Raw genomic sequence first — 17,380 nt, 5'->3', positions numbered from 1 at the left:
GACTGCAGATGCCCTGCTCTGTCCCGCTCCCCCAACACCTTACCTCCATGTCAGTAGGGCCCGTGTGTAATAACAGGAATAATACTAACAGAAGTAAATGTCTCAGGAGTGTCTAGGGAAAACCCAAAGACAGCAGGGAGATGAAAACAAGGACACACAGGCTGTTTTAGCCTCTCACACCAATAGCTGTAACAAACTACACACAGCCCAGCCCCAGTATATAAACAGACAACCTCACAGAAGAAATTATTTATTTTGGTTCTCTTACCCAGTGCATTCCATGGTGCATCCTCACCTAGAATTGAGTGGAAGCAAGTCCATCTCAGAAGGGACATAACTGAAGAGGGATGGCTTCCCAGACTCTGAGGGGCAGAGAGAGCACCAGCCTGGGTTAGAGAAAGGTGAGGGGTGGGGTAGGGTGTGGGCTGCCTTCTTCCCCATATAAGGAACCTTCCTGAGGCCAGCACAGTAGGAGGGAGGGCCATGGGGTGGAAGCAGCCAGACTTCATCCTGAGAACTGATGGGATGCCTCAAAGGGACCATTCAGGTGCCCAAACTGGGCCCTGATTGAGGGAGCCAGTCGGTCTGACTCAGAGCCCAGGACTGAGGTGGGCTCACAGCAGGCCGGTATTATTTGGCCGGATCCATTTCACTTCTCCGAAGCCCTGTGTAAAACATGAAGCGTGGACGGCCTGGTGAGCACAGCTCTGCCCTCAAGACCGGTTTCAACTCCTCTCTTCCCAGAGAACAGCATCTCTGAACCCGTCCTGGGTGACCTCACAGAGATCACCCTAGTGGCCCAGGCTAGTGACCGGGAACATGTACCTTCCTGCAGGCAACCCCTGACGTCCACTGATGCATCATATACTGGCAAAGAGTGAGTCCCTGTGCATTGGTCTAACAGCAGAGACTCTGCCAAAGGCCCAAGAGGTGGTGTGTGGGACATGCAGGGGTGCAGGAGTGTAAGCAGTGCAAAAGTGTAACTGGTGACAGGGGTGCAGGGGCTGTGGAGGGCGCAGGCATTTCAGGGGATGTGGGGGTGGAGGGATGCAGAATTGCAGAGAGTAGCAGGGGTGCAGAGGTGCAGGGAGTGTAGGGATGCAGGGAGGTGCTCAGGGACCTGGCCAGGATAAGAAGGCAAGTGCACATCCTTGCAGTCAGCCTGACCCCGGTAGGCTATTGCAATGCTTTTGGGCGGCGGCGGCGGCGGTGGCGGTTGGGAGGCTGCCCGGGCAAGCCGATCGATTTCTTCTCTTCCCTGCAGCCTGGCCTGGGGTGGGGCTTGGCCGCCAGAGATTCGCCAGATGTTGCACTCCAGGTAAGCTTGCTCCTGGTAGGTGGGGCGGTTAGGTCAGAGGGCGGTGGCAGCGGCAGAGGGGCGGAGCGGGTCTACCCCTGGCGAACGGGTGGAATAGCTGCCTTGTCCCAGCTGCTGGGCCTGAGAGCGGCCTCTGCTTCCCCAGGTCGCCGGACACTCCTGTCCCACTCAGCTTGCTGAGTGCGGAGTGGGGGCGGGGCCGTTAAGGTGCGGGACCCACGGGGGAGGGAGGCTACAGCGGGGGAGCCGGTCAATTCGCTCCGCTCTCCCCGGAGGCGGAGCCAGGGGCGGCTTCTGCTGCCCTAGAGGCGGGACGCGGGTCTCCAGATGAGCTTGCTCCTGGGAGGCGGCGGCGGAGGCGGCAGGGGCAGGGGATGTGTTCCAGGAAGTTGCTCCATTTCTTCTCTCCCCCGCGGCCTGGCTTGGGGGCGATGTCTGCCGCCGGAGATTTGCCTGAGGTCCGACTCCAGGTGAGCTTGCTCCTGGGAGATGGGTGCGGTGCAGTCAGGGGGCTGGTAAGGTGGTGGCTGCAGGCATAGGGAGGCTGCCCCGGAGGAGTTTGTGGATTAGCTCCATGTCTGCACCGCGTGGCCTGAAGGCGGCTTCTGCTGCACCAGGTCCCGGGACACCCCTGTCCCACTTTGCCTGCTGGGGGCGGGAGGCAGGGTAGTCAGTGTGCAGGGGTGGCGGTGGTCGGGGGCCTGCAGCGGGGGAGCGGCCCATTTGCTCCCATCTTCCCCGCGTCTTGTCCTGGGGGCGGTCGCTGTTGCCCTGTGTTATGAGACGCGTGTATGCTAGTCGGCCTGACCCCAGGAGTTGGACTTGGTACTTTGGGGGTGGTGGCAGCAGCGGCAGGTTTTCCCATGGAACTTGTCCATTTGCTCCCACTTCCCCCCATGGTTTGCCCTGGGGGCGGTCCCTGTTGCCCCAAGTTCGTCGGACGTCCATCTCCAGGTCAGCCTGCTCCCTAGAGAAGGCCACTGTGAGGTCATGGGCAAGAGTGGTGGCTGCTGCGGGGGTAGGGGCTGCCTTGGGGAGCTGGTGGATTGGCTCCCGTCTCCCCGATGGCCTGGTGTGGGAGTGGCCTCTCCTGCCCCAGGTCACCAGACGCACCTGTCCTACTCAGCCTGCTGGGGGAGGAGCGCCCTGGGCGGTGCCTTTAAGGTGCGGGGGTGGCGATGGCAGGGGTAGAAGACCTGCAGCGCGGAGCCTGTCAATTTGCTCTCCTCTTCCCCGCGACCAATCCTGGGGGCGTCCTCTGCTGCCCAAGAAGCCGGATGCCCGTCTCCAGGTCAGCTTGCTCCTGGGAGACGGGCCCAATGCGGTCGAGGGGCAGAGGCAGTTGCGACGGCCGGCTGCCCCGCCTAATGGGGCCAATTCTTCTCCTCTCCCCTGACCTGGCCTGGGGACGTCCTCTCTGGCACAAGATTCGCCTGACACCCCACACCTGGTCTGATTGCTCCTGGGAGGTGGGCGCGGTGAGATCAGGAGGTGGAGAGGACAGGGGCTGCCCCTGGAGAGCTGGAGGATAAGCTCCAATCTCTCTGCAGGCCTGACGTGGGGGCGGCCTCTGCTGCCCCTCGTTCCCAGGTCACACTTCTTCGGGTCATATTTCCCCGGGGTTGCGGTAGGGTGCGGGGGCGTCGGGGTGTTGGCGGGGGTATGGAGCCTGCCGCTCGGGAGCTGGGGGTTTAGCTCCCATCTTTTCCGCAGCTTGGCCTGAGGGCAGCCTCTGTTGCTCCAGGTCGCAAAGCAATTTCCCTGACAGCTTAGACACCGGAGGTGGGCAGGATGGGCTGAGAGGGCTGAGGCAGCCGCCAAGGCAGCGACGGAGGGGGCTGTCCCTGGCCAGCTGGTCAATTTGTTCCCACCTCAACCTTTGCTGCCCCAGTTTCGCAGAACGCCCTTCTCCAGTGTATTCTTCTCCAGGGAGGTGGGCGCAGTGCATGCAGCCCGAGGTCTGGGCTCTCCCTTGGGAGGGGCAGAACTCTCTTGTTCTCCTTTGTCTTTATTCTTCAGCCAAGTGGTTACTGGATGCAATTCTTAATTCTGAGAAAGTGTAGCCTGTGTTACGGAAGAGCTGCTGGACAGTGAGGTTTCTGGGTGGATTTTCACATCAGCTGATGCCCCAGGCAGGCAGGAAAGCTATTACTCAGAGCTTCTTAGTCTGGGGTTGGGGATGGCCCTGCCATCCTCACCATGCTTCTTAAAAATGTGTTACTCCCCTCTTTTTCCTAGGTGACATTTTAGGTTATTGGGTCTCAGATTGCTGGCACACTCATCCCTGTTCTCAGACATCTTTTAAACTTGGGTGAAGTGATAAGTAGGGGAAGATGATTTACTGAAAGGTAAGAATACTTAAATTCGCATTAAAGCTACATTCTGTCAATCTTTCTAAAATGATTTTCCTCTGATTCTAAATCCACGACCTAGTGAATGTTGTACTCCTGTGTAAATCATTGATCTTCACATCACATTTGTTGAGTGGTCAACGAGATTTGTTAATTAGATTATTCCTGAAAGGAAAAGTTCAGGCTTTTCAGAATTCCTTGTCTGATGTCACCCAGGTAGTCACAGTAGAAGACAGAGCTGATATAAAAATCCCTCAGCTGCCTGAACTGCAAAGCTTCTGGGATTACTCATCCCTGAAATGCAGGTGACTCTTGATGATAATCTGGGGGATGGTTTAAATGATCAGATTCTTCCAGTCCTATAAATGGGTTCCGTGGCCCCAGCCCCGGGAGAACTGGACATAAGGGCCATATCGTGTGTGGTGGGATGGGAAGGCAAGGTGTAAGAGCTGGAATCACTGAGATTCCGCACTTGCTAAACACAGACTCCAGAGCCTAATTTTTGTCAGGTTCTGTTCTGGATTTGAGAGTGTGTTCATACATGATTCTTGCCCTTCTGGAGTCACTGCCTGGGTGGAAGTAACCTTTACATAGATCTGTGGAGGATGACATTTAAGTAGATGGGCTGTTATGGTTCTCAATGTGCCCAGGCTTGCTCTTCCAGGCACTCGTGGGACTAACGCGAGTCATGTTATTCACTCATTCACTGATTTATTACCCTTGAATTGATCACTCGTCCCACAGTAAGTGAAACAAGGTAACAGGAAGCTGAGTTTTGTCCCCTCTCCTATCACTGATTGTTTCTGTCAGTCGGGCGCCCTGCGTATGCATTGTGAAATGGTGGTATTTCGTGCCCATTGGGGCAGCACTGTCAGTTCTGAGAATCAGGGGAGACACATGGGTAGGACAGCACCCTGACACACATGGCACCCCCCATCCCGTGAGACAGAATTGTCGATGCTCAGGTGACCCGATGTAGACTGCGGTGCTAAACCTGAGCATGTTTAGTGATCCTGGTGGCTATGAAAATACAGACTACCAGTTGCTACCTCTGGAGACTCTGAGGGTGTGCACCCCAGAATTCTGCATTTTAAGAAGCACTTTAACGAATCCTGATGAAGACATCTGAGTGTCCCACGGAGAAACACTGGTGTGCGAGGCACCAATATTGAGGATTCTCAGGGAACGATGTCTTTTTAGGATGGTCCATGGGCCCTCACTTTAGACTTTTGCCTTGGGTTTAATTGTATGTGTTCAGAAGTGATGTCTTTCAATTCCAGTGCATGTCAACATGCTCTGTGCAGGGATTTGCTCTCAGTAGATGGCAAAAACTATGATTCTTCAGGTCACCGAGCTACAGTGTGAACGATATTTTATTTTGGTTTTCTTTGTAGCAATGCAGAGTCTCCCGAGAAGAGATTTAGACTCAACAGCTTTGTGTCAGACTTTGGAAGACCGCTGCTGCCCAAGGTGTTCTCTGGCAGTGCAATGACGAATCTAGGTCCCTCTTTCACTGCTACATCAATGAAGTGGACCACTTGGACAAGGCCAAAGCTGGTATCCCTACCATAGCCCTTTACAGTGTTATTCGGCTCCAGGAAGCCATCAGATGCAGCAGGTGGCCAGAGGAGGAGCCGAACAGACTCATGAAATGTGACATCCCCAACTTTATCAACACGGACCAGAACTCTGCCTTTGTGGAAGATGATTTCCTGATTTTGTAACTACCGATTGTTCTAGAAAATAAGCCAGTTGCCCAGAACTCACACAAAGACTTGAATTGAGAAACGTGCTTTCTCAGGTATCTTTCTGAATATGTGAAGTCTGTCTTTGTATGGCAGGAAGTCCCCTTTCACAAAACTGAATGTGTTTGTGTCTGAGAGAGGGAAATGGAGACAGAAAGATGAAGAAGCAGAAGAGAGCCCCCTCAGAAGAGATCTAGTTAAGGTGAGTTTTTGTGCCTTTAAAAAACATTTGGGGTTTTAGGGGGAACAAAGTATTTACACTGTCTTATTCTCCTCATTGGAAACCTTGGCCCCGTCATCAGAGTCAGTGGCCTTGAACGGGGGTTGCACGCTGCGTTTCATCTGGCACTGACACTTCCACCCTCTGCCTTTAGCACGTTGCTTTGCCTGTCAGGGTTGCCACCCTTTTAACTGTAAGGTGAGGAGTCTGGAGTAGATGATCCACCCCAGCTCTGCTGTTTTGCAAATTTCTGATTTCGTATTCGGATGACTCTGGGATACACCCAGAGCAGTATAAACCAGGCCCTACCTCCTGCCTATTGCTGGGGCATCCCTCAGGTCTGTGCCTTCTACTCAACCCTTTACTGAGCCCAGCTTTTGTCAGGAGCCCAAGTGCCTACCGGGATGGCAGGGGACTTGTCTTTCGTGGTCACGGTGGCCAAGAATTCTATTGGTGTGCTGAAACAACTCTTCTGAGATCCTCCACCCACCCCTGCTCAAACCTAATGACAGCACTACGGTTCCTTTCCTAGGAGGAGGATCAATCCATGGTGCATTTTATGACAATCCTGTCCCCAGGGATGCACGGAAGTTTATCAGCTGAGTGAGGGGAGGTGCCTCTGTGTCCCTGTATCTCTGTCTGCTCACAGTTCGCTGCCACCGGCTACTGAACAAGAAAAGTGCTATTCACCATGTTGTGTGTTTTCCAAATGTGTAGGTGATGGTCTTGTGGCTCGTGCGTGGGCTTTGATTTGGGATGGTGAATGGCTTATAAATACCTCATCAACATGTATTCGAGGTGGCCTGGTGCCACACAGATTTGATTCATGAAGGCATCAAGCCTGCACACTGGTTTGGAAACAACTTGGTTTTGATCATTCACACTGCATGCATGACTCGCTGCTAATCTCTGGGTGGTTTTTTCATTTCAGATTTATTCACCCCATGTCTTGCTTAAGCTGAAAAATACATTTATTTCACCAGAATATTCTCTGATTCTTTGTTTACACACATCCAGTTTTGTTAATTCCTTTAAAAATGATTCTGTGTTTATAATGCCTCCTAATTTCTATCATCTCTATGTTGCCAGTGGCCTGAGACATGCACCAGATTTGATGCCGGAACAGTTCCACCAAAAGAAATCCCTTTGCCGTAATATCTTTTGAGGAAAATATTATTCTTTAAGGCTCTAACAGTAAATCATAGAAGAAAGCATGGAACATTTCTTGTAGTTAATACATGTTCATGCGAAAAGAAATGATATTTTCATTAAACAATGTTGATTTTAATAACTTTTACAAATGTGAACATTATTATTCATAATTTAAGTAACCAGATAAAACCACAGTTATTTATTATGAAGATTGAAAACTATTTACACGGTCTCTTAATTAGAAGTAGCTTTATTAGAAGACTGAAGGGTATTTAAAAGATGGAAAAATACCCATGATGACACCATCATTTTTATTAACTAAATATCAAGAACTGTGCAGGGATAAGATTTAACCCTCTGCAAACTGCCAAGTTAGCATGAGGTAGTTTGTGGATGCTGCCAGAGGACAGGACACTCCCCCAGGATCAGAGACAAAGGACTTCCTGCCAGCACAGCAGGCAGCCTGTGGTTCAAGTTCATATTGGCTCCTGAGTTCCTTTCCTATTGCTGTTGTAACAAAGGACCACAGACTCAGTGGCTTAAAGCAATACACATTCATCTTCTCACTGTTCTAGGGTGCAGTAGTGCAAAGTCAATGTCAGTGGGCTAAAACCAACGAGTGGCCAAGGCTAAGTTCCACACCGAGGCTCTTGGGAGGGATTCGTCATCCTACCTTTCCCAGCTTGCAGAGGTGCTCACACTCCTTGGCCCAGGGCCCTGTGTCACTGTGACCTCTGCTGCCACTTTACATCTCTGTCTCTGACTATATAGATATAGAGGAAGAGTCTTCTACATCTGGTATGGACCCTTTTTCCTACATGGACATTGTATCCTTATTTATGTGTAGATGAAAACCCCTTCCCTCCAGGGTGCGGTGGCATCAGCTCACAAGATGACCACTCTGGGCTTTAAGTGTCCTCTTTGTATTGTCATCAGGGAACTTCTCTCTCCATAGTTAGCTCTGTGTTACTTTGTTGTTATATTTTACCCAGAATTACTGAAAGTTTTACTTAAAAGGGATCCTAATTAGCTCTGTTTACCTGTTTCCAGAGCTGAAAGCTTCAGTTCTAGAGTATCAGTTTGATTTTTCTTAAAAATACATTCCAGTATATTTCTCTGGTGAAAGTCTCTACCCTGTTATCTATTCTCCCTTATTTTTTTATTTCCTTATTTTCTTGAATATATTAAAAGTATTTTATAGTCTTTATTGGTAACTCTGATGCCTACATCACCTGGGGTTTGCATCCTTTGTCTAATGCTCCTTATTCTCATGTTATCTGTCATATAGTCTGGACATGTTGCATGTCTAGAAATTCTTTATTACATGGCAGACATTGCAAATGAAAAATCCATGTTATCTTCCGTGAGAGCTTTTCTACCTTCCCGTTAGGCAGACAGTGTGAGGGACTGATCATGTCACTCCAATCAGGCGCTGAGGTGGATCAGGACTAAAGTGCCTTTTTTCTTAAAACAGCTTTGAGGTATACTTGGCAAAATAATTTTCACACGTTTAAAGTGTAGAGCTTAATACGTTTTGACGTAAGTATATCCCCAAGGAACCATGACCACACTCAAGACAGTGAACATACCCATCACCCACAAAGCTTCTCTCCTGACTTTTGTTGTCCCTCCCTCCCTCCCCGTCTCTTCCCCTGGGAACCATTGATCTGCTTTCTATCACAACATATTGGTTTGCATTTTCAAGATCCTTATATGAATGGATTCATGCAGTATCTACTCTATGTTGTCTGACTTCTTTCATTCAGTGTAATTATTTTGAGAATCATCTGTGTTGCTGTATTAATAGCTTATTTGTCTTATAGTAGAGTATTGTTTAGTGCTGAGTTTTTACTGAAGAGTTTATTGTGAGCAGTGTTTGTATAGACCATCATTTCTTTCTGCATTTACTTCTTGATGGATGCATGGGTTATTTACAACTTGTGCTATTATAAATAAAATAGCAGTGAATATTTGGTTACAAGTCTTTGTATGGACATAAGCTTTTCCTTTCTAAAGCACCAGATGAGGAACGTCTGGATTATATGGTACATAGGTGTTTACCTTTTTAAAAGAATCTGTTAAAGACTTTTCCAAAATGGTTGTACTATTGTAAATTCCTCGTGGTGTGTATCAGTTCTGGTTGCTCTACTTCCTTGCCAGCACCTTGTAAGGTCAGTCTTTCTAACCGTATTCATTCTAGTATGTATGTGAACTAGTATCTCACTGTGGTTTTTAAAAGTATTTCTCTAATGACTAATGACACCTTTAATCAGCATCTTTTCATATGCTTATTATCCATCTGGATATCTTTACTGAAGTGTGTTTTCTGGCCTCATTCATTCAGGTGTTTGAATTATTATTGAATTTTGAGACCTCTTTATTCTGGATCAGATACAAAGAGAGACCATTATCAGATATATGATCTGCAAATAGCTTCTGTCTATGGCTTGTCTTTTCATTTGCTTAGCAGTGTTTAGAAGAGCATTGAAGAGTCTTCATGTTCATAAAGTTCACTCTATCAGTTTCTTTTTAAAATAGATGATACTTTTGGTGTCATAGCAAAGAAAAATTTGCCAAACCCAAGGCCATAAAGCTTAAGCCTATGCTTGTTCTCCTAGCTGTTTTATAGTTTTAGATTTCCTGTTAAGATCTATGATCCATTTTGAGGTAAATTTTGTATATTTTGTGAGGTGTGGATCAAAGTTCTTTTTTTTTTTTTTTTTGCGTATCACCATCTAATTGTTCCAGCACTACATGCTGAAAAGATCCTTTCTCCACAGCATCCTTTTTGAGAATCAATTGTCTGTATAAGTCTTGGTTTAGTTCTGAACATTCTATTGTGTTCCATTATTCTATTTTCCTGTTTTACACCACCACCATAATTTCTGATTACTGTAGCTTTATAAAAAATGTTTGAAAATCAGATAGTGCAAGTCTTCCAACTTTGTTTTTCTTGTTCAAAGTTGTTTTGGATTTTTGGGATCCTTTGAATTTTTATATGAATTATAGAATAAGTTTTTAAATTCCTTACATCCTGTTCTGCCAAAATTCCACCCATGTCTTTGGCCGTCTCCAAAGCCACATTTTCTGAAGAAGTCTCTCTAGATCCCAGGTGAAAGGAATTTCTCTTTCGTCTGTGCTCAAATCACATTTGATATTATTTGATTACATTTAATCATATTTGCCTGTATGTACTTGTCTGATCTTTCCAGCCATTTAGTAAATCTCAAAAGATTAGGAATCTTGACTTGGTTCCCTCTGTGTGCTGAGAAACTAGTTCTATGCTTTGCAGGAGTGAGCCCTGCAGTAAGAGGTATCTGCAGCACACATCTAGCTCATTGCTTGACTATTGTCAAGGAATTCTGCAGATTTAGAATTGTTTATTGATTGTTGTCTCCAAGATGGCTCAGTCTTTTTTATTTCTATTGCTACTGCTGCAGTTTCAAAGAACAATGGGCTAGTTATTTTCCAAATATCAAATCATACTCTAATTTTGTTGTCACGCAAATTATGTGCTGCTGTGTCTTAACAACCTGCTTAGTGTTCACAGGCTCCTTCACTCATGGAAAATTTGGGAGAATGTCATATCCTTAGAGATAGCAATGCTGTCTTTGGCGACCTGAGCAGCAGTATCTGAATTCACTCCTGCTATTTTTCCAGTGTCCCCTCTAGACCTCCTCCAGCCCTCCATGGGGAGCCCTGCAGTTCTGCCCTAGAAAAGCCTGTTGCTTCTCAGGAAGACTTCCCTATGAAACATAATCATGTCCTTCTTGTGGGGACATTCAGTCCAGAGACCTGAAAGCAGGGGAAAATGTTTAGCCTGCTTTTGGTAGAACCTAAATTCTTCCATACTTGTTAGAAGCAATTTCAATGAGGAAACTGTTTTGGCATCTAACAAATCAGCATAAATGACTGATAAGGAAGATCAGCTTCCCCATCCCACTCAGTCGTCATGTTGATGTGACACACACATTGGCAAACATTTTCTCCTGTGAGCAACGTAAAGTTCAAGAAGTTATGAATGGCTTTTTGTTTTTATTTCTTAGTCTTTCCACATTCACTGTGTCTCGTGAGATTATATGAATCCTGCTTATTTTCAGCCCAGCACTAAACTTTTTAAAAGGATCACGTGTTTAAAAGGCTAGTGGACAATTTTTTAGAAGACGGAAATCCTTAGATTTTGGTCCCAGAGTTGAATCTTGGTTAGTGGTGAATGAAAATTCCTGTTAAAATTTTAAATTCAGTGATATAAAGTCTTAAAAATGGTTAAATATTAGTCAATTTCATTAAACACTATAAGAGTTATTTACCTTTAAGCCTGTTTCTGGGGCAATTTTGCAATGATTCCCTCCCTTTATCGATTCCCTCTTTATCAGAATCCTTGAGAGGCCCCTGTCATCATTGTCAGTATCATCATCATCATCATGGAACTGATTCTTCTGGAAGATTCTAGGAAAATAAAGAGATGGACGGGATTATGTGTAGGTCAGTGTGTGCATATACAATAAGAACAGCTGTCAGACATTAGATGCAAGATACCCATTTCATTTAGGGGAGAATGTGGTCATGAAATCCTGATGTGGTGAATGAAGGAAGCGGTGGGAACAGGATAGTCAATGGAAAGGAGGAGGAAGTGAGTGAATTGGAGAGCATAGATCCTTGGTTAGTTGATCAGCACATTGGTGAGAATGAGGGGAGTGTGATGGCAGAATCATGTCCCTCCCCGGCCACAGGGTAGCCACCTGTGACATGTTACTGTACATGGCAAAAGGGATGACAGATATTTTAGGATTAAAAATCTTAGAGGATTTCTGTCTCCTAAATTGTCTATTAGTTAGCCTTTTAAACCCATGATACATTATTATAGATTAGTGCAGGGGCACAAATAAAAAGGATTCATATAATCTCACCAGACAAACTGAATGTAGAAAGGATAAGGAAGAAAAACAAAAAGTCACTTATAAGTGCCTTGAACCATAAATTGCTCATGAGGAAATGTTACACAAGGTGAATGTCACAGCCACATACATACTGCCTGAGTGGGATGGGACAAGGGGATCCTGAGATGAGACAATAGGGTGAGTAGTCTGGATTGTCCAGGTGGGCTGAATGTAATCACAGGGGTCCTTAAAATGGAGGATATTTCCCAGCTGAGTTTAAAATCAGAGGGAGGTGTAGCGATGGAGCAATGTTCAGAAAGGCTGCTGACCATGAAAATGGAGGAAGTTGAGGGGCACAAGCTAAGGAAGGTGGGTGACCTCTGTAAACTGGAAAAAAAAAAGGAAACATTCTCTTCTAGACCCTCTAGAAGGAAGGAACCCTGCTGGTACCTTGAATTTATCCCAATGAGAACTGTGTTGGATCTCTGACATCCACAGCCATAAGCTGATAAGTCTGTGCTGGTTTAAGCTATTAAGCTTATGGGAATTTGTTACAGTGGTAATAGGAAAATAACATAGTGAGCGGTAGTGTAAGGGATTAAAGGTCTAGGATGGGGTGTGGAGAGAATTCTGACATTTACACCTAAAAAACAACCAGGTGAAGTGGGAAGGTGTTTTAAGGAAGACCTACCTGGCAGGGCTGTCAAGCAGACTGGAGCGAGCGAAGCCTTGGAGTTAGAGGAATCAATTAAACCTCTACAAGGAAAATAAGAAATAAAATGTAGCAGGGCTTCAGTGTTAGTAGATGTAGGAATGGAAATGGGCAGAGAGATATAAACATTATTTTGAAATTAGCTACAGGTTTGATGACTGCATGTTTGGGAGAGTTAGCTGATGTGTGGACTGAATGCATCCCCTCAAAATCCATATGTCGAAACCTCATCTCCCAGGGTGATGATATAGGGACGCGGGGCCTTTGGGAGGTGATTAGTAGGATAAAATGAGGTCATGAGAGTAGAGCCCTCATGAATGGTATTAGTGTTCTTATACAGGGCCCCAAAGTGCTTGCTTCTCTCTCCTCTCTGGGCCATGAAGATAGTGGGAAGACAGCCATCTTCGAGCTGGCAATCCTCTCCCAGATACATTGACCTTGAAAGCCTCAGCCTCCAAACCGTAAGGAATATGCTGGTTGTTTAAGCCACCCGACACACGGTAATTTGTTACAGAATCCCAGACTGACGAAGACAGTGGAGAATGCCACTGCATTTTGCACTGATTGCCTGGAGAATGGTGAAACCCAGGGAAGTGGGCAGCACAGACGTTTACTCATTTAATCCTGCCAACACTGTAGGGGATAGAGCCTACATTTTCCTCGCTATTTAAAAGGTAAGGAAAAAGAGGCACAAATAATAACAACGACAACGACAACGACAACAACAACAACAATAATTTGTCCAAGATTCACACAGAACTCCCTGGAGGGAGAGTGAGAATTAATACTTATGCAGGCTGGCCCCAGAGCCCCTGCTCATAACTACTAAGTCAGATCACCTTGCTTATTTAGATCAGTTTTTTTCAACTGTGATATGAGTGTACTGTGTCCAGTAACTTATAATTTCAAAATACCTCACTGTAAGGGAAACATTAGTCGCAGGCATTACAACCCACAGAAAGCTAGACATACAAAAATAACTTGTTAGGGCAAGATAACCAATAATGTTTTTAAATATTATACCTGCTGACCCTTTGCAATAAAGTGTTTATTTATAATTCTGTCTGGCTACAGAATAACATCATAATCCTGCATGTGGCTGGTGGCTCCCGTGTTGGACAGCACGGGTCTAGAGAATTTAAATGACTTGCCCAGCCTTGCCCAGGAAGCTCGTGGTGGGATCAGAGCTATAGTCTGAGACTGTTCCTTCCTATCCAACAAGTCCCTCATGGAAGTTTAGAAGCTTCTCCTTTGGTGCCCAGCTGTCTATCCGTACTTATGACATCTTGTCAGGTGCCCCGGCCTGCTCCTGAACATCAGCCAGAACCCACTTCTGCTCTTTTTTGGCCAGGTAATACCTTCTAGCAACTTCCATTGCCTTCTTGGCACCAGTTTTTACATGGAAGGGTAGTGGCTAGAGAAGGAAATGTGTCCACATGACAGGTTTTTCATAAATATAGTAGGAGTGGTCAAGGGAAGAAAACCTCAGGAATACGAGTGGAAGCAGGTCATTTAATATACCAAATGCGTACTTTCAATGTATGTTTGTGTTTCCGAGTCCACGCTTGTTCTACTCGTGCATTATAGGCCAACATATCAGGAGACAAGGATTTGGGGCAAGAAATAGCGGCTTTAATTTGTAAAGCCAGCAGAGAAGATGGTAGACCAATGTCCTGGAGAACCATCATCCCAAGTCAGAATTCAGGCTCTTCTTATATTAAAAAGGGGAAGCGGGAATGCTTGGTTGTTGCAAACTTGGTGTATGAATTCTTTGTTGTTAGAATCCTTTGTTCTTGCAGCTCTTCACCTGGGTCAGATCCGTGTAAACCTCCAACAAGCAAATGTTATTTTCTATTCTGTATCTTGTTATCTTTATACGAATGGAAAAGTGTTAATATCCTTCAAAGTCAGAGCCTTGAGAGTAGGGTCTCCTGTATATTTCAGGATCTAGGCAACATTGTTTCACAAAAGGTGCAGAAACAACAAGACTAAGCCTAGGAAACAGGGCACAGGTTTAAAGTCAAAGGAACAGATCTAATATGGAGTCAGATTTGTTCTTTCCTATTTCAGTAGTGCCATGGGGAAGGCACTGTGGGCAGCTTTCTGTAGGGTCCTGGAGGCTTTCTCTCTCAGCCTCTGTGCACCTCTATTGAAAACCGGTCATCGCTATCTGGCCTGCTGGAAAACTAGTCCGCCTGTTTTGCCCTGAAGTTGTGTTCTGTTTATAACTCATCTCTACTCCTTGGAAAACAACTCAATAAAAACTCAGTTGGTTTCCCACCAGCCCTGAGCAGGGGTGAGGGATAGCATGTTATTATTTTATAAAAAAAATATAAAAAAGTTTTAAAACAGCACTGGGCACATAGGAGAGAGACAGTCAATGCTTCCTGGCTTAAATCGAAAATGATGACTCAGTGAGTCTATGGCTGCTGTATTTGCTGAACTAGTTACTCCTTTGCTCCATTACACATTTCTTTTAACTGAAAAAGAAATATATGCATATGGTTAAAAAAATTCAAACAGAGCAAAAAATACTCAAGTGAAAGTAGTTTTCCCTCATCCTCTGTTCTTACACGCCTCCCTGGAGATGCCAATGTTTACAATCCTTTGTGTGCTTTTCCAGATATGCTATGCAAGTTCCCACCAATGTATGTAAATTCCTTAAAAGTTTTACTTATTTTTAACTTAAAGGGATTTAAATCCTCAAGTGGCTTCTGCCACAGTAATAGAAAAGAAGAAATCTGACTCCATATTAGATCTGTTCCTTTGACTTTAACCCTGTGCTCTGTCTCCTAGGCTTCTTCTTGCTTGTAAAACAATGTTGCCTAGAGCCTAAAATATACAGGAGAGCCTATTCTGAAGGCTCTGACCTTTAAGGGTATTTAACACTTTTCCAATCATATAAAGATAACACGCTGCAGAATAGAAAATAACGTTTGTTTTGTTGGAGGTTTACAGGGATCTGACCCAGGGAGATAGCTGCAAGAACAAAGGATTCTAACAAGAAGGAATTCCTACACCAAGAAGTTTGCAAAAACCAAGCACATAGGAAAGCAGCCTGAATTCTGACTTGGGGAGATGGTTTTCCAGGACATTAGTTTGCCATCTAGGTCTAAAGAAACTTGCTATTCCATGCCCCAACACTTGGCCTCCCAACTTACTGGCCTGTCCTGCACTGAGGAGAATGAACTTGGACTCAATAACACTTCTACCTAGCTAGCAAGTTGGACACTGGGACTGAGGGCAGCTCTCCCACACACAGGGGCCTACAGTGAGCCCTTGATCATTCCCCGAGGTTGGGGTGTGGTTTACCCAGGAGTGATGGGGACTCTACACCAACACTCAGGCAGTCTGCTCCTTCTGGGGCTCTGACATTTTACCTCCCGCTCCCTGCCAGCCCAACATTTGGGACAGTGGAGCTAAGGCAGAGATCGTGCCTGCCTGTTTCCCAGCATGTAAAAGGGGAATATGTACTCTTCCCAAGGTAGTTCTGAGAAACAACACCTGTGGGTGCTTGGTTCCCTGAGCAACAGTAAACCTAGCTCCTTGTGGGGGCAACGGGTGTGATACCCGTAGGGTTTCTGCAGAGACCTTAGCTGGAGGGCTGGGCAAGGGACGTAAAATATGAGCTGTGGGCAATGACGGGTAAGAGAAGGGTGTAATAGGCAGGACTGCTGCCTCCTTCGGGGTGCCACAAGAGGTAAAACGCTTTCTCCCCATCTCTGTTACTCCCCTCCCAATTCCAGATAACTGCCTTCCCTCTGCTCCTCCTGTCCATGTGTCTCCCTCCACTTTTCCCCGCCTCCCCTCCTCCTCCCCTATTCTCCCTCCCTCGGTTCCCCTTCTCTCTCAGGACCCAGAGCGGATCGCTGGCCCTCCTGCGCATGCGCAGTTGCTGCCAGCTGGACCGCGGGTTGGAAGCTCCAGCTCCGAGCCGGGGATCGGCCCCAATGGCTTCTCAGCTCTGTCGCCCTGTAGGCCTTTGGCTACTGCCTGGGGCCGGGGCCTCTGGCTGTGGAAGTGCAAGGTGAGGGGATATCGGGAAAGGGGTGAGGCGGCTGCGGGAGGGCGGTCGGCGTGTCACAGCCCCCCAGGGCGCCAGTCAGCGTGTGTTCAGCTGGATTGCTCGGGCCAGACCCCTCTGCCCGCGCCACCTGCCCCGGCGCCCCGGCCACAGCTGTCCAGGGCCAGGTGTGCCCCTGCCGCCTCTTGGCCCAGCCGGGCTCCCCTCAGTCCGCGGCTGGCGTCCGCTTCCCCTCTCCCGCCCGTGAGTCCTCCCCTCCCGGGCTTCCTCTCCTAGGCCGCCGACCCGTCCCCACCACTGGGCGGGCTGTGTCCCGGGCGGGCGGGGTCTGCACACCCGGACGGGGCGGGCGGCTTGGGCAGGGGCTGGCCTCCGAGCGGGGCTGCAGCCCGCGTCCCCCACCCCGCTCTCCCTGCCCCGCGACCCCGGGGCTGCCTTCCTCTCTTTCCCGATCCCTGAGGTCCAGATTAGCGGCGTGGGCGCTGCTCCCCAGGCTGAGAGCCCGCGGCTGTAACTCCCAGCTTCTCCTGGTGGAGTCGGGAAAAGGGAGCGGCAGTGCTGAGGGAGCTTCTGTCTCCTTGATCAGAATTTCTGCCCCAGGTAAGTACCTTGAACACTTTCAGGTGTTATGATGGCGGTGCTTGTTGATGTCACGTGTTTTTATACTGAGAGGAATTACAGTGGTGAAAGCAGGGCTTTGTTCAGTTAAAAATGAGCTGAAGGCATGAGGCTGTCTCATCCTCCATCATTCACTCCCAGGGTGAAACGTGAGACGATCTTAAAAAGATACTTATAATCCCTAACTAGTCCAGCCCAGCTATTGTGTGTTAACAGGAACAGCACAACCCGAGGCGTTGGAGACCCAGGGACACTGCACTCCTAAAGAGCTCCTGGCAAAATCTGGTTTGTTTTGTTTTTTTTGTTTGTTTGTTTTACTTAAATTGTGGGACAGACTAGTAGTATAGAGGGAAAAATAAT

At 47.2% G+C, this 17,380-nt stretch overlaps 1 protein-coding gene and 2 long non-coding RNA genes across 4 annotated transcripts in view; all 3 read left to right on the top strand.

Annotated features, from left to right (window-relative positions):
- Positions 1–272: 272 nt before the first annotated feature.
- LOC140687374 (uncharacterized) lies at positions 273–5,591 on the top strand. Its single transcript, XR_012061629.1, has 4 exons — positions 273–401; positions 745–877; positions 1,265–1,318; positions 5,511–5,591. It is a non-coding gene; the product is annotated as an uncharacterized lncRNA (long non-coding RNA).
- LOC140687373 (uncharacterized) lies at positions 1,610–5,338 on the top strand. Its single transcript, XR_012061628.1, has 3 exons — positions 1,610–1,788; positions 3,557–3,666; positions 5,064–5,338. It is a non-coding gene; the product is annotated as an uncharacterized lncRNA (long non-coding RNA).
- Positions 5,592–13,533: 7,942 nt separating the features above from the next.
- Positions 13,534–17,380, top strand: part of LOC140687210 (uncharacterized) — a 68,805-nt gene continuing 64,958 nt past the window's right edge. The window contains exons 1-2 of one of the 2 annotated variants that reach the window (XM_072943524.1): positions 13,534–13,729; positions 16,125–16,405. In XM_072943524.1, coding sequence (XP_072799625.1) covers positions 16,155–16,405 — 251 coding nt within the window. In that variant the 5' untranslated portion in view covers positions 13,534–13,729; positions 16,125–16,154. Of the gene's footprint in view, positions 13,730–16,124; positions 16,406–16,862; positions 17,003–17,380 lie in introns of those variants that run through there. The other variant, XR_012061377.1, reaches the window with a different exon arrangement.

Source organism: Vicugna pacos, chromosome 19, assembly GCF_048564905.1.
Source record: "Vicugna pacos chromosome 19, VicPac4, whole genome shotgun sequence".
Classification (NCBI taxonomy): Eukaryota; Metazoa; Chordata; class Mammalia; order Artiodactyla; family Camelidae; genus Vicugna; species Vicugna pacos.
Note: the sequence above shows the minus strand (reverse complement) of the source record. Positions and strands in the feature narration are given on the sequence as shown.